The sequence below is a fragment of the Hakea prostrata genome, chromosome 6 (assembly GCF_041222555.1).
Source record: "Hakea prostrata isolate BN-2017 chromosome 6, UWA_Hpros_2, whole genome shotgun sequence".
NCBI classification, from domain to species: domain Eukaryota; kingdom Viridiplantae; phylum Streptophyta; class Magnoliopsida; order Proteales; family Proteaceae; genus Hakea; species Hakea prostrata.
The window spans coordinates 39156388-39170792 of NC_142605.1; the positions used below are offsets into that span (position 1 = coordinate 39156388).

The 14405-nt window shown below is 35.7% G+C and overlaps 1 protein-coding gene across 4 annotated transcripts; it reads right to left on the reverse strand.

Annotated features, from left to right (window-relative positions):
• Positions 1–164: 164 nt before the first annotated feature.
• SR34A (SER/ARG-rich protein 34A) lies at positions 165–9047 on the reverse strand. 4 transcript variants are annotated; one of them, XM_089158542.1, is made up of 15 exons: positions 8875–9047; positions 8697–8765; positions 8016–8056; positions 7413–7536; positions 7105–7170; positions 6942–7016; positions 6765–6861; positions 5460–5506; positions 5315–5372; positions 5034–5083; positions 4888–4944; positions 3033–3118; positions 2888–2950; positions 2726–2774; positions 166–1354 (listed from the first exon to the last, which is right to left on the reverse strand). In XM_089158542.1, exons 4-15 carry the CDS (start codon positions 7497–7499, stop codon positions 1334–1336), a joined length of 756 nt encoding a protein of 251 aa, XP_089014668.1. In that variant the 5' UTR covers positions 7500–7536; positions 8016–8056; positions 8697–8765; positions 8875–9047; the 3' UTR covers positions 166–1333. The 4 variants fall into 4 exon arrangements, with proteins under 4 accessions (XP_089014671.1, XP_089014670.1, XP_089014668.1 ...); XM_089158543.1 differs by having other exon boundaries at positions 7687–8056; XM_089158545.1 differs by lacking the exon at positions 8016–8056 and having other exon boundaries at positions 165–1354.
• Between the last annotated feature and the right edge of the window lie 5358 nt (positions 9048–14405).

Genomic DNA, 14405 nt, shown 5'->3' on the forward strand with positions numbered 1-14405 from the left:
TGAGCACAAGAGATCACGATTACCCATGTTTTTTTTTTTTGTCTTTAAAAAAGAATCAAACCAAACCATGAAACCAACCATTGACAATCAGAGAATGTATATTTAATTTTAGTTAACTAGCTAACAGAATTGCTAATGTGAAAATTTTGAAAATGGGCTTTTAGCATCCTTGACTCACACCTGAGCACTACATCGCTTGTCGCTATTAGAAGATGATGAATATAAAACGCAGTCGCCACTTCTTAGTTTACAGTAACTTTGGATTTTCCAATTGAACAAAAAAATTAATCTGTGTACAAAGATTTTTTTTTCCAATAAATCATTTAAGTACGGGCTGAAATGTACACTTGAAATTTAAACTGAACCTTAACCATGATTGATCCAAATTGTTCATCTACCAAATATCTACTTGTCAATATAATGAATCACCAACTGATTGAAAACGGGAAAGAATTGATGGCCACCACCCCCGGCCAACAAAAAAATATAAAACACCGTTTCTAACATCTCAGCATCCATACGCGCCAATTGTTGAGTTGAGTTGAGTTGAGCTGACCCATCAAGTTCATAACATGTGTAGATCCCCTGACCGTTCTATGTAATTGGATCAATTGTTTTGGGTTTTTTCAATTTGTGAGATCGCAGTGGGACATTGGGTATTCAATATGCACAATCGCAGAGAGAAGGAAAGAGATATGGAGTTGACATGAGACACCCAATGTCGCGACATTTAACACGGAAACACCCCCAACCCCAGATTGTCCGTTAGTAATAGGACAATCTGGCCATTATCCACTTCCAGGATCCGTGAGCAAAAAAATAAGATATAGACATATTCAATGAACTTATTTTACCAAAAAAACAAAACACAGCCGGACAAAGAGCAACTAGGAGTTCGACAACAATAAACGTAAACGATTACTGGCATGGGCAAGAGTTGATGTAGAAATACTATCAGATGCCTCTTATCCCACAATCCACATTGACATTATCTAGTGAATCACCCATTCAGAATGGAATGCAATGCAATGCAATGCAATGCAATGGCTCTTCAAAATAAGATATAGACGACATACATGCTTTAACCAAATAGTAAATTGACCATGAGGTCTTGGGGCAGTATCAAGCACATGCGTTATCACGCTGGGAAGTCGTACTCGTTCTAGCTATCATTAAGGACGTAACAACAAAGTTCTCCACCTGAATTATCGAATTGACTATAACCGTCAGAGAAGGCATTCACATTCATACTGCTTCTACCAGACCTAGACACTACCATCTCCCTCCCCCGACAATAGCCATCAGAGACCTTTAAACTCCACTTTGAACTGGTTCACGCACTTCCTGATCGAGCCTGGAAAAGAAAACAACCCCACGTAACAAACACTTCCCATGCACACACATAATGGTAACGCAAACATTACAACACAGATTATCCAGTGAAAATGAGAAATGGAGAAATCCAAATTATAACTCCCAACTCTACTAGTGTTTACTACCAATCTTAGGCTAGCCTGGTTAACCAAATTGTACAATAAAACCAGGGGGACAAGGAAAATCCAAAATGAATGGAGAAGAATTTTGGTCCCAATTTACAAAACTAAAGGGGATAATCAAACCAATAATAACCATAGAAGCATAAAATGGCAGGTGGGATTGCTACCTGATAGGAAAGATGGGACCATCAGAGACAAGATAGGCTAATGACCAGGGATGAGTCTCACTATGAAATTATGGAAAGAGCAATTGAAACCCGACAAGAAATCACTACTATGGAGAACCAATTAAGTTTTATGCTAGGAAGATCTTCAACGGAAGCTATTTAAGTTTTAAGAAACTTATGGAAAGATATAATGAGTATAAGAATGATCTTCATTGACGTAGAAAAAGCCAATGATAAAGTCCCTAAAGAGTTAATTTGGCAAGTACTTTGAGAAAAGAATGTGTCAAATAAATATGTGGACATAATTAATGATATATATGATAGCCCAATGACAAATGCAAGAATGATGCAGGGACAAAGTGGTGAATTCCCAATTAAAATTTGGCAACGTCAAGGATCACCTTAGCCCATATTTATATGCACTTATAATGGATGACTTAACCAAAGGATTCAGGACTAGGTTCCTTGGTGTAGGTATCTGTTGATGATACTGTTTTGGTAGATGAAGCACAAATAGGGATTAATACTAAGTTAGAGCTATGGAAAAAAAACTTTGGAATCAAAGGGTTTTATACTAAATAGAACAATGGATATCTTTTCCGGAATGAGGTGGTGAAACTTCATTAGGAGGAGATCTCAAAAAGCAATTAAGGTACATTGCCTCAATCAAAAATAAAGAAGGTAATAAACAAGATGATATTTTCCAATCAATTAAAATAGAGTAGATAAAGTGGAGAGGTGAGTTCAGGATTTTGGGTCGTCGAAGTATCCCTTCAAAGCTCAAAGCAAATTATATGCCTTGGAGAGGTACCTACAGCTTTCAAGAGAAGCTATTCGAGGTTATTTGGGATACACATGATGGCCGCTAGATGCTCCAAAAGGAGTTGTACGGCACACCTTAGAGGAGGCAGAAGAACTAGAGACAGATCAAAAATGACTTGGGAATAGGTAGTGAGCGAAACATCAATGCTTTCAGGTTCATGGCAAAGCAAATACAATACAATCACTAAACAGTATTCTCTCTCAGACATACACAACAAGTCTTTAAATTGAGAGCTTTACCTGGCGGGGTGAGCCTGACATAGATTTAGACCTAGACCTTGATCTGGACCTGCATATTAAAAAAGAAGAAATATATCAGGTTGATAAATGCTAAGCTATGACATACAGCATCAAACAGCATGAGATGCACTCAACGAAACCAGAAACTAAACCACTGGATACCTGGCAGGAGATGGAGACCTTGACTTTGACAGTGATTTCGAGACAGAACGATCCAAAGATTTGCTGCAAAAATGACAAGATATTTAGCAAGACATGATTGGACTGCATAAGTAAAAAAATTAAGCAGTCAGTCAAAGCATTTTACCTCCGATCTCTTCTCACACTTCTGCTTCTACTGCGACTCCTACTTCGACTGCGGCTCTTAGATGGGCTGTCCTCATAACTCTTCACCTAACCCCATTAAAAGTATTAAAAAAGTGAGGAGAAACAATAGGAAAAAGCCTTCAACTTATTAAAAGAAAACAACAGTTTCTTTTCAAGGCCCACAATGAATCACCTTATTGTATGATCCACTCAATTATGTCTCATAGAAAACTGATGTAGCTCATTGGATAGTTAGGGCCTGGTCTAGATCCAGACTGGACACATTTCAAATTTCGGCAAAATATGATACATCCCCCTGCCCTAAAAATAAAAAGCCTTGTTGCCATTTTTGCTTGTATGTTTAGATGCACGTTTTAAATCAATTTCCAAAAATAAGTAATTTTCTGGTCGATATTATGACACATCTTTTTATCTGACATTAAAAAAAAAAGGGCACCCTTTTGCTTGTAGATTTTGTAAGGTTTGTGTTGCCCTGTGTCAAACTCATTCTGGAGTAGAAATTAACATGCCCAAGCAAGAAGAGGAAGAAGCGGACCCCAAAATATGAGCTAGTTTTTAGGAGTTCTATTTTTCTTTACTGGGAATGAGTTCCCTGTCCAGTTGCACAGTGTAACAGAATGTCTTCCCATGGCTCTCTCTCACACCCACAATAGGGGCAGATAATGTCATTTCATAGGAGGAAGAAGAGAGATAGACACAAAGAGGACCAAATGTACACTACACATCAAATAGAACTTTCAAATAAGCTTCAAGGGAATATGTCAATCACACAACACTCGGGATGCACAATTCAACTCATTCATCCCACTTTAATTCTAAGTGAAACATCATCCTAAATGCTGCCTTAGATTTTTTTTAATCCACAAATAGAAGTAAGATTTAAGAATAGTCACTACATAAAGCATCATCCTCAAAGAGCTACTTCAAGTTTATTTCTCTAAAATATCTAGTTCGGCAGAGTTTTGCGGTTCTTTTATTCATGTTTTTTTCACTAAAGGTACAGGTTCATTTTCTATCAATCAATTTTATCCCTCAACTACATCTGCTCTGTACACCTTGATTTCCAGCTATCAAGTTGCAGATCTGAAATTATGTTCAAAGTATTTCATCCCTATCAAGATTGTTGCACATGTACAAATCTGACTCATCAGATGAGGCTTGTCATTATTTTATTATCTGGTTTTCTAGTTGTTAATTCCAATACCAATCCTGTGACTCTGGTCTGCCAAGGCATATCTGAATTTGGAAAGCTATACACATAATTTAGTCCTCATCACACTAGCCACATGGTATATTAAGGCAATACATGCATACTTTCCAAAGTGGGACGCCCAAGTAACAACTCACTACATGTAATTTGTAACAAACTTTGGGTGTCATCAAATACCAAGGCAAACTATGAATGCCTTCCAAAGTGCGCCATTGAAGGAACAATTCACATATGTGTAAACATATCAGAAGATCCAAAGCAACCAGAATAAAAATTTCACTTTCAAAGCATTTTTACAGAGAAAAAATAATTGAAAACTAGGGAAGGACAAGGACAAAAGCAAATGAATGGGGCTAAGCTCTAGTTCCTTCAATTCTATTTTTCCAGCAACTTCTAGTTTAGCTTGAGAATATGCCAAATGGAAAAGAATTAAAACCATTATGATAATGAGGAAGGGGTAACGTAAAAGGTTTTTGTAATTTAACAACAACTATATGGAAAATATCAGAAAAGGAAATCTTTCAGGCAACTCTTCTTTGTTGGTTAGCCCAAAAAAAACTTCAATAGGAAAGGGTGAGCAGAATATATAAAATAAACATAATCACTACATAAATGAAGGAGTTACCCGAATATAAGCCCTTGAAAATGGGTTTTTAAATTCAGTGTCATCAAGTTTACGAATCTGACAGCACAGAAAGACATGAGTTACCAAACTGCAGTCAAAAAGCAAACAAAATCAATGGTAACAATATTTGCTGTCTTAAAACTCACAGCATATTTCATGTCTTCATAGTTAGTATAGTCTACAAAACCCATGGTTCCTGAAGCCACATCAAGCAGTTGAGAACACTGAAATTTAGACCCAAATTGCATCTAATCATAAAAGATAGTAAATAAAACAACATGAAACCAAACAGCTTAAATTTTTTACCTACTGTCACTCTGGTGATATAAATAAAATCCACTATTTACGTAAGACCAGTGAGATTTTTTCATGCAAAATAACAGAAACCACCAGTAACTCAAAGTGTAATTGAGATTACAAAACCTACCATCACCATCCCGGAAAACTTGGACAAAACACACATCACCAGCTTTGCGCATGTGATCCTGAAATCAAATTACAATGTGTGGACTTATTATGGTTGAACACTAAATATGTGAGGAAAACAGAAAATAAAACAATATATCCCTGACCTTCAAATCCTGCCATGAAGCAGAAGAGGGAAGCCCACGAACGACAACTGTGTTGCAAAAGCAGACGAAAGTCACATCACCATTGATGAGAAATTGGAAGTAAACCAGAACAGTCCTTTAAATGGTAAATAAATAAGGATTGAAGTAGATGGCTCCATAAGCAAGCAATACGGCAGTGGGAACCCAAGGAACCAAACCCACAGCACTTAAATGGGCCACAGTTCACTAAAGTTATATTAATCGCTTACTGGCCTGAAAGCCAATTGGGTAGGGTGTTTTCTGGTTCAACCAAAACTAGATCATGGTCCAACATAACCGCCGCCCCCCCAAAAAAAAAAAAAAGAGAAAAAAAGGCCTACATCATGGGGGACATTTGTTCAAGTTACCCTTTGTAATCTTAGGCTATTAGACGGTAATTATTTGCTTTCACAGCAAAGATATTTTCTTTTAATTTTCTTGTTCTTTTGAGAAAGGCAGCTGCTATTATTATTATTATAAGCGTAAAGGATCGTCCAGAAACTGTTTGGAACCCAGACTACGAACCGGCCTAATTGGTATTTGGAATCTAGAAGGATTTGACTGCAGAAATTTATTTAGAGAAAATCATGTTATGGGTAGATTACATAGGAGATTAGAATTATTTTCCAGTTACATTATTTTGAGTCCTACTTGAGGACTCATGCTAGGATGAATCCGGATGGGCTCGGCTACAGCAAGCCTCACGTTCTTCTCTTTATTCTACTTCCTTTTTTCCTCTTTATTTCCTTCCCACTTCCGTTTGAGACTAATAACAGCCCATCCATAGGTGCACCAGTCTCCCTCATCTTTGCTACTCTCACTGGGGTTTTTAATTCCTGACATAACATATGATCTACGCATGAACAGTGGGTGGAATTTCCAAGGGATGCTGGTATTCCACCTTCATGGAAATAGTTCTTCCATGATTTCAACTGAGTTTGTAGGTTACTAATTCTGTAACTCATCACAGCACTGATTTTTAGAGTTCTCAGTTCCTGTCAGCAGAGGATACTCTGCTGTCCTCGGCTGTTCTGTCTTCTCTTTTTGGCTGAGATGTTTGAGTTGTGCTTCAGACTGGTAATGACTCGAAGTGTCAAAGACCTTTTTATGATCGCTAGTGTTTTTGTGGTTTCTCATTTTCCATCACCAGAAACAAGTGCTACTATACTTAATTGTTATCAGCATCTGGTAATCCAATTGTGGGTTAGGCAAATAGGTGTCCATTTGTGACCTGGTCCTACATTAAAGATGCACCATGTAAACAGTAAGAATGTAGGTGGAAGGCACCTCGATATTCAGAACGGCGTGAAACACCCCCAAGTCGTCCACCACCACGCCGATCAACTGACGATACCTGCCCCCTCCCACCATGGGCAAGCTCAACCTAGAACAAGGATCAGCTAGAAAATCAACAAAAGAATGAAGCAACCTACATGGAGGTAGAAAGGAAGGAAACCAACATACCCTCAATCGATGACCATCAAAGTTATAGCCATCTCGACCCCTGATGGCATCTTCAGCATCACGTGAGCTCTCAAACTGCATAATGAAAAGTCGCAGCAAGAATTAAATAGTCTTCAACGTAAATAAGTAAAATCAGAGACACTTAAAGATAAGGAAAGCATACCTCAACAAAACAATAACCAGGAGGGCGAGGTGGGATCTTCAATTCAATATCAACTATACGACCGTACTGCAGAGGAAAAAAACTCAATTGACAAGCAATATTGTGATAGTAATGACCAACAATGCAACTAAATAATAGGTAACAAACTTCAAGTCTCTAGACCAATATGGATTACGTTGTGAAAGCAATTATTCAGTTCATTGGAAAATATTTCGACATAAAGATTTCTGATAACTTAAATTAAGAGTTCAAGGCAGATATGCCATTGGATGCTTGACTGGCCAAAATAAAATAATTGAAAATCAAACCTTGTAAAATAGATCTTCAATTTCCCATTCTCGAATATCAGAAGGAAGGTTCCCCACATAAATTGTACGAGCAGAACGACCACTCATGTTTGTTGTGAGAGATGAAGTTCAATGATCACGTTTGCTGCACAGAAGAAAAACAGAAGCATCTAAATCAAAAATGAATTCCAAGGTCTCTGGAGAAGTGACAGACTACACTGTATCTATTTCTCAGCACCATGGACTCTATTCGATGAGAATGCAATGAAAACAAAGCCAAAACTATGAAGCAAACCAAGAGAGCAATCCTCGATGTGAGTGGTGCTCCACAAGCTCCAATCCTCATATGCTCCAAAATGCTCCACAGCTTTAATAAATTTCGAATAAAAATTGATCTCCTCATCCTCTCTCTGATTTTTGCAGAGGTGTAGAAGATCTCCCGGGGGTGAGCAAGAGAGTTCATTTATCAAATACCCACAACTCCACAGTGACTCCACCCACTCCCTCTACAGACCCTATGTATGGTTGCAAAGCTCCTATTTTGTCACAGCTCCTTTCATCTATCATAAAGCAAGCGTCGGCATTATGACACGCGATAATGTTGGCAAAGTTCCATGCATTTACCTTAATGAGATGTCTTCACAACTGCACCGAAGTAAACAGACCTGGGAGAATTTGCAATACATAACCACATCATTCATGTTGATCCTTAATTTTAGAGATGTTATGACACAGTTTTGCATACATATAGTGAAGAAACTCGCTTTCTTCTCAAAGAAAAACACAATAAAAGTGGTCATAAGTTCGCCATCTTAACGAGTATGAACATACTTGAAGCCATGACGGACAACAAAAAGAGGGTAAACCGAGTTACACCTTCTAGAGATCAGCTAGCCGTTTAAGCTCTGATAAAGGGGAGAAACTACAACAAACGGGTTAATCTTATTTAGCACGTAAAACTTTTTTCTATAACGAAAAAGGAAAATACTGGTCTGGACCCCCGGATGGGATGACCACAGAGTATGCGATGCCTACAATTAAATCCCTCGTCGAGAGCTGCCTAGGAACTGCTTCAGAGTTCATAGCGCCGAGGTATAATTTTAATTGAAGCTGCAGACAGCAAAATGTTTCATGCATCATGGCTCTTTAGTCTTTCACGAGGAAGAGCCAGAACGAATCAAAACGAACGCGCTTGGGGGAGAGAAAAAAGAACAGAAACACAAACATCAACCGCAGAACAACTCCTTACAACTCTAAGAAGATACCCCAAAGAGAACAAAATAGAATATCAATTGAAAATCATACCAGAGCTGAAGGCTGGCGAGCAGGGCAACAAATGAGCTACTTCGTTTCTTCCGTTTTCACTACAGAGATCTGCAAAGATAGAAACCCCGATTCGTGCACGATTAGGGTTTCCGTTGGTTTCTTATCCGGATAAAACTAAATATAAATACAGATTTAAAAAAGAAACCTATTCTCTTACGGAGGGGATACAACAAGTCAACAACCATGCGACGGTCTCAAGTCTCAACTCTCAAGTATCGAAGCCTGAAACACCAGAGGCGGAAGTTTGCTGCTCTCTGTTTCAGCTCGTCAAATGTCGATACGAAATATCGCTCGCACAGCCTTTCCCAACGACACACTATCCTATTCCTCTCTGACACTCACTACTTATATTTAATAGAAGCTCCCTCCCTGACAAACAAAGCTGAAATCCTGAAAGGAGGGGGAACAAAATTTGAGAGAATGGTTCTTGCTACTGTGGGCCGTGGCTATATGGGTCTTAAAGTTGGTCCGGCCCATGCAACTCAATAATAGTCAAAAGCCGGGGTCATGGTCATTCAGCCGAGTTACTAGCCTGACCGAAACCTGAAGTCTCCCCTCTCCTTCTTTCCTAAATCCTAATATTTTTTTATTTTCAAATTATCCCTTGATTTTTTGTTTTTTATTTTTTTTTTTAATTCAACTAGTTTTTTTCTTTAAAGTTTAGATGATTTGAACTTATTGAAGAAAATTACACCATTAGCTAATTTTAGGTTTTTTTTTTTTTACAAAAGTGGCTACCCAATGTTTGAATTAGCTAAACTAAATAAAAATAAGTTTGATTTTACAAAAGTAACTAAAACAGTGTTTCTCCATTCCTTTATTTTTAGTTTTTCACCCTCGTCTCCCACCTTTGCCAACAGCAAATCAAAGAAACCTATAAATACAATTCGTTGTTTGAATCTGATGGCTTTATGTAGAAATAAAAAACCCAGTTCAAACAAAAAGCCCAAATTCAACTGATTAATTACCTGCAATGATAATTCATGGTCTATTCATATATGCGGTGTCATGGTAGTTCATGAGCTATTAATCTTAGATGGCATTCATCTTTATATTGCATATATATATCTTTACGTCCAACTTTTATTTTTTTAATGGATAAAAATTTCATTAATCCAAATAAAGGAAGAGGAAGAAGAGACCATGGTCAAGCCTCAGCCAACACGGAAAAAAAATAATGACGCTAAGCCTTATAATGAACTCACAAGGACAACACGGGCCCTTGATATCCAACTTTCATCCATGCTAATTTCCACTAGAGTTGGAAATTAGGTTAGTTCATTTTAATATGTCATGCATAAAGATTGAATGGTTCTCATTGGGTTTTGTGTGGTTTAATCTTGATTTTAATGTTTTATTACAAGGTCACATTTTCAATATATTTTCATGTTTCACCCCATTACTATATATGTACTTTTTCTCCTCCTATTAGTAGGTATCTTTCTCAACATGATTCAACTTTTTGGTATTTTGATAATTTTGATTTTATATATTTTAATATATGATTTTTAATAAAATAAATTTCACGGGTACGGTTATATTGTGATGGGTTTTAATCATTCGGAATGATTCTTTTTTGTTTTTTTTTTTTAATGATATAAAATGATTCTTTTTTTTGTATCCAAGGTTCATCCAGGTCAGCTTGTGCGCACCATGACTACATCCTCAAGAAAGCTTTTATATAATTAATATGGGTGGGGCTTCGCCCCTGGCCCCGAGAGGATTCGAACTATGACCTCCTATGTGGAAGCATTGGTCTTTTGCCAATTGAGCCACCCCTCGGAGTTTTCGGAATGATTCTTTAGTACTATGAGTTTTGCTTTTTCTTTTTTCCTTGCACCTAAGATATTTTTCTCCCTTGCACTTGAGATAACATGAAATCTTCATTTATCTCATGTTAAAGGCTTAAAGCATTATAATTGCTTCATTTAAAGACAGTTGCATTTACCTTGAAATGTGAGTTGCATTTACCTTGAAATGTGTTTTATAATCCTTAGTTCTCATTGATATATATTTTTTATTTTTTATTTGTGTTGTTTGATCATTTATGTATATATCATACAATTTAGTCGATCAAAATGGAGAACAATTCCAAGGTTTTTCTCTTTGTTTCGAGGTCTTTCAACTTAGTTGTTGAGGCTTTGTTCTGACGTTGTTTGTTTGTTGGCTTTAGGTTTGTTTGGCCTATGAACTCTCAATGGCTCTTTAATTTAAAATCCTTGGAGCTTGGCATGTGTAATAGCTTTTCTAGTGAATATAGTGTGTGAGTGTGGTTTACGGTTTACCCACAAAAAATTGGAGAACGATTCCTCAATCGTGTGGACTTAATTGTAAAAAATCTGTGCAAATGGCTTTAAGGTCAACAATTTTGGTTATAACTAATCTTATGTTTTAGGAAAAGTTTTATAGACATCCCAACATAACTAGTAAAAGACATAGACATTCTAAAAATATATCAAATTGACAGAGACACTTGAAAATGTCTCTTAAATTTGTACAATAGTACACTTTGTTATAAAATTCCATTTAGACAATTTCATAATTCTTAATTGTTGTTAATCTCTTGTGACATTATAGTGCTGCACCTAGTAAAATAGAACCCTAAATATCATATTCCCCTCCCCTATGATTATTTGTTATTTTCCTTTTGTTATTTTACATTATAAGATATAAAATAATACTCTTAAGGATATATTCATTATTACTTCTAATAAAAGGCAGAGCCAAGACTCAATATTGGGGGGTAGGGGCAAAGTTTAGAGCTGCTCCTTGCGGGGGAGGGAGACAATGGGTGCCCCTAACACTTCCCCATGATCACGACTTCGTTCGAAAGTAAGGCCCTGTTATGAACCTGATACCATGATGAAACTAGAATTTCGTATTCAGAAAGATATTCAAGTCATACAGTTTTATAGAAACTAGTAAACGCACTAATTGCTAACACTGAGTTGGCTGCTGAGTCAAGGTGGGTAACTACTGAGTTGACTCCCGAGTCAAGATGGGTAACTACTGAGTTATGAGTTTCTGAGTCACAGATTCTCTTACACACAGTAATAGTGAGGCCTTCTTACAAATATTAATGAAATAAATCGTAGGTGGGATCCAATTCTTGTATTTATTTTTAATTTTTGAAGTGAATTATTAAAAATTTAAAAGTTTAAATATGATTTTTTATAAGTAATTTGAATTTTGATAAATTTTTTGATATATATTATATATATTTTTTAAGAGTAAATTATCAAAGAGAAAAAACCTTATAAATAACCAAAACGATTTCAATAGTAATAGGCTAATAGATGCAAATCAAATAATCAGTGAGTTACCTTACTCCATTCACAGTATAAGTTCAAAATAAAAAGAATAAAAAAAATAAAAATCAAGAAAGATATAATATGATTGAACGTGAGATGATTCAAGAATGAATTGCTAATATTTGGTTTAATTCAGTTACATAACCAATCTACCAAGAAGAATGAAAAAAAAATTACCTAACATATGAAGGAATAGGAGAGATGAAATAGGAAAAGAAATATGGGAGAAGAAATAGGAAGAATTTTAGGAATTCATGAATTGGTTTCTAATTAGCTTTTATACCGTATCTTCCTTAAAGTTATATTTTTAATTGCAATCCTTCAATGATAAATGAGAACGACCTTTTACCCGTTAAACTTTAATTTTAAAATTATTTTTAATATTTGAGACACCAAGTAAAGAAATTTCACACGTGAGAAAAAAAATTAAATAAAATATGAAGAGACATGAGAAATTTTATAATTCAAACTGTTTACATCTCAGATTCTCTTTTAACATTTTTTTTAATTTATAAGATTTAATTTTGACTTAAATTTATTATTGTTATACATTTCATTTAAGACAATATGCCATTATCTTGCCATGCCATACATACACCGGATATTGACTAACGAGAGCACTTGCAAAGGCGTTAATATAAATGATTTTCTTCTCTCTTCTTCCTATCTTTTTTTTTTTTTTCTCTAAAAAATCAGATGATTTTACTTTACTTATGTGTCGGCAGACAAGAGAACTGGTAGCTTGGTATTTTATTCAGTGTAAGTTTATAATTTTTTTTTTTGGGCAATGTAGGTTTATAACCAATTGTTTACAAGTTTTCTTTTACTTTCGGGAGATGATTGGGTTTTTCTCATGCAAGATTTAAATACATTGTTTTACTGATTGTTTATTCGATACATCAACATAAACCAATATTCAATTGGATGATCCATGATCTATTATTTTTTATGTCAAAAGTTCGAAATCTAAATGCAAATGTCTTTAGGGTAATTTTCATTTGTTCTCCCTCTTAATTTTTTATTCCAATTTTTTTATCTAGGAAAAAACATTTGTATTTAATCCTCTTGTGATATGAAAAACCAATTAAGAAAATACTGTCATTTTTATGACAAAACGCTGTAAAACCTTGTTGATTTTCTTTATTCAATTTACCCAAATCTTAAATAGAAGAATGAAGTACCAAACACTTTGGTATTTTGCTTAGTCTTCTAATTTATCATGGGGAAAAGATATAAAAAAAATATAAGTATTGTCCTTAGTTTGTTAGAATAACATAGGGAAGACAAATTAAAGTATCATTCTATTAGTAGAAATAAATTGAGTCAAATATGAAGAAGTCGACATTAAAAGAAAAAAATCAAATAAAAGGTGAGATTAAAAGTTTAATTTTAAATTTAAAAAAATTCAAAATAATATTTTAGTTATTTTGTTTTTTCAAATATTTATTTATTTTTTGGTTTGCCAACCCAAGCTTCCAAGGCTTTGCCCTGACTAATCCGGTGTTTGACCTGGGTCGCACATCTGGCTGTGGTGGGTGAGTCTCTCAGCGGGAATTTTTTGCATCCACAAGGTTTTGATATCGGAACTGTGCTTATGCGGACCAAGCTGCTTACTACTTGGACCAACACCGTTGGTTAGACTTTTATTTAGTATATATCTTTATTGCTACACACAACTGAGTATGTTTACTCAATACTCATATCCACTAAAAAATATTTCTCGCCGCCAATCTATATATAATTTGTCCCAACAAAAACTAATATAAAAAGGTTCAAATTATCGGCAACTATGAATGTATCAATCATCTTCATGGCAAAAATGATGTGCCAAATATTATTAGGTAACCGTTTGATTACCTAAATTCAAATTTAATTCTACACTCTTATGACTTTTAAGACAATGTAAATCCCTTTAAGGGACTAAGTTCTTTTAATTTTTTTTTAATTCTAATGGATTGTCATGGGCTACTGTCTCGAGAGGGAGTTTTGGCTATATATTTTACACGTGTGGTGGCAATGTGGTTATTTGTTATTTTTGTGTGGGTAGAAGTGGGTTTTGGATTTGAACCGTCCAACCGTCCATTAGCATGTGGCATAAATATAATCCGAGACATCGCACTTTGATACAAAAGAAAATGTGGATCAGCCAATAGCGATACAATGTCATTCCGACTTTACCCCCAAAAAGAAAAAGGTCATTCCCCTAAAACAGAATTTTATGACGAATCACATCCTTTTTGCTGTGGGGAAGAGCGGCACCGGTACCATCAGGCTGTGGAAGCTGGACAATCAGACACGTCCTGTATCGGGGTCCCCGGAATGTGGGCATGCCGACATGGGCATCATATCAGAAATTAATTTCCCTAGCAAACCTTAA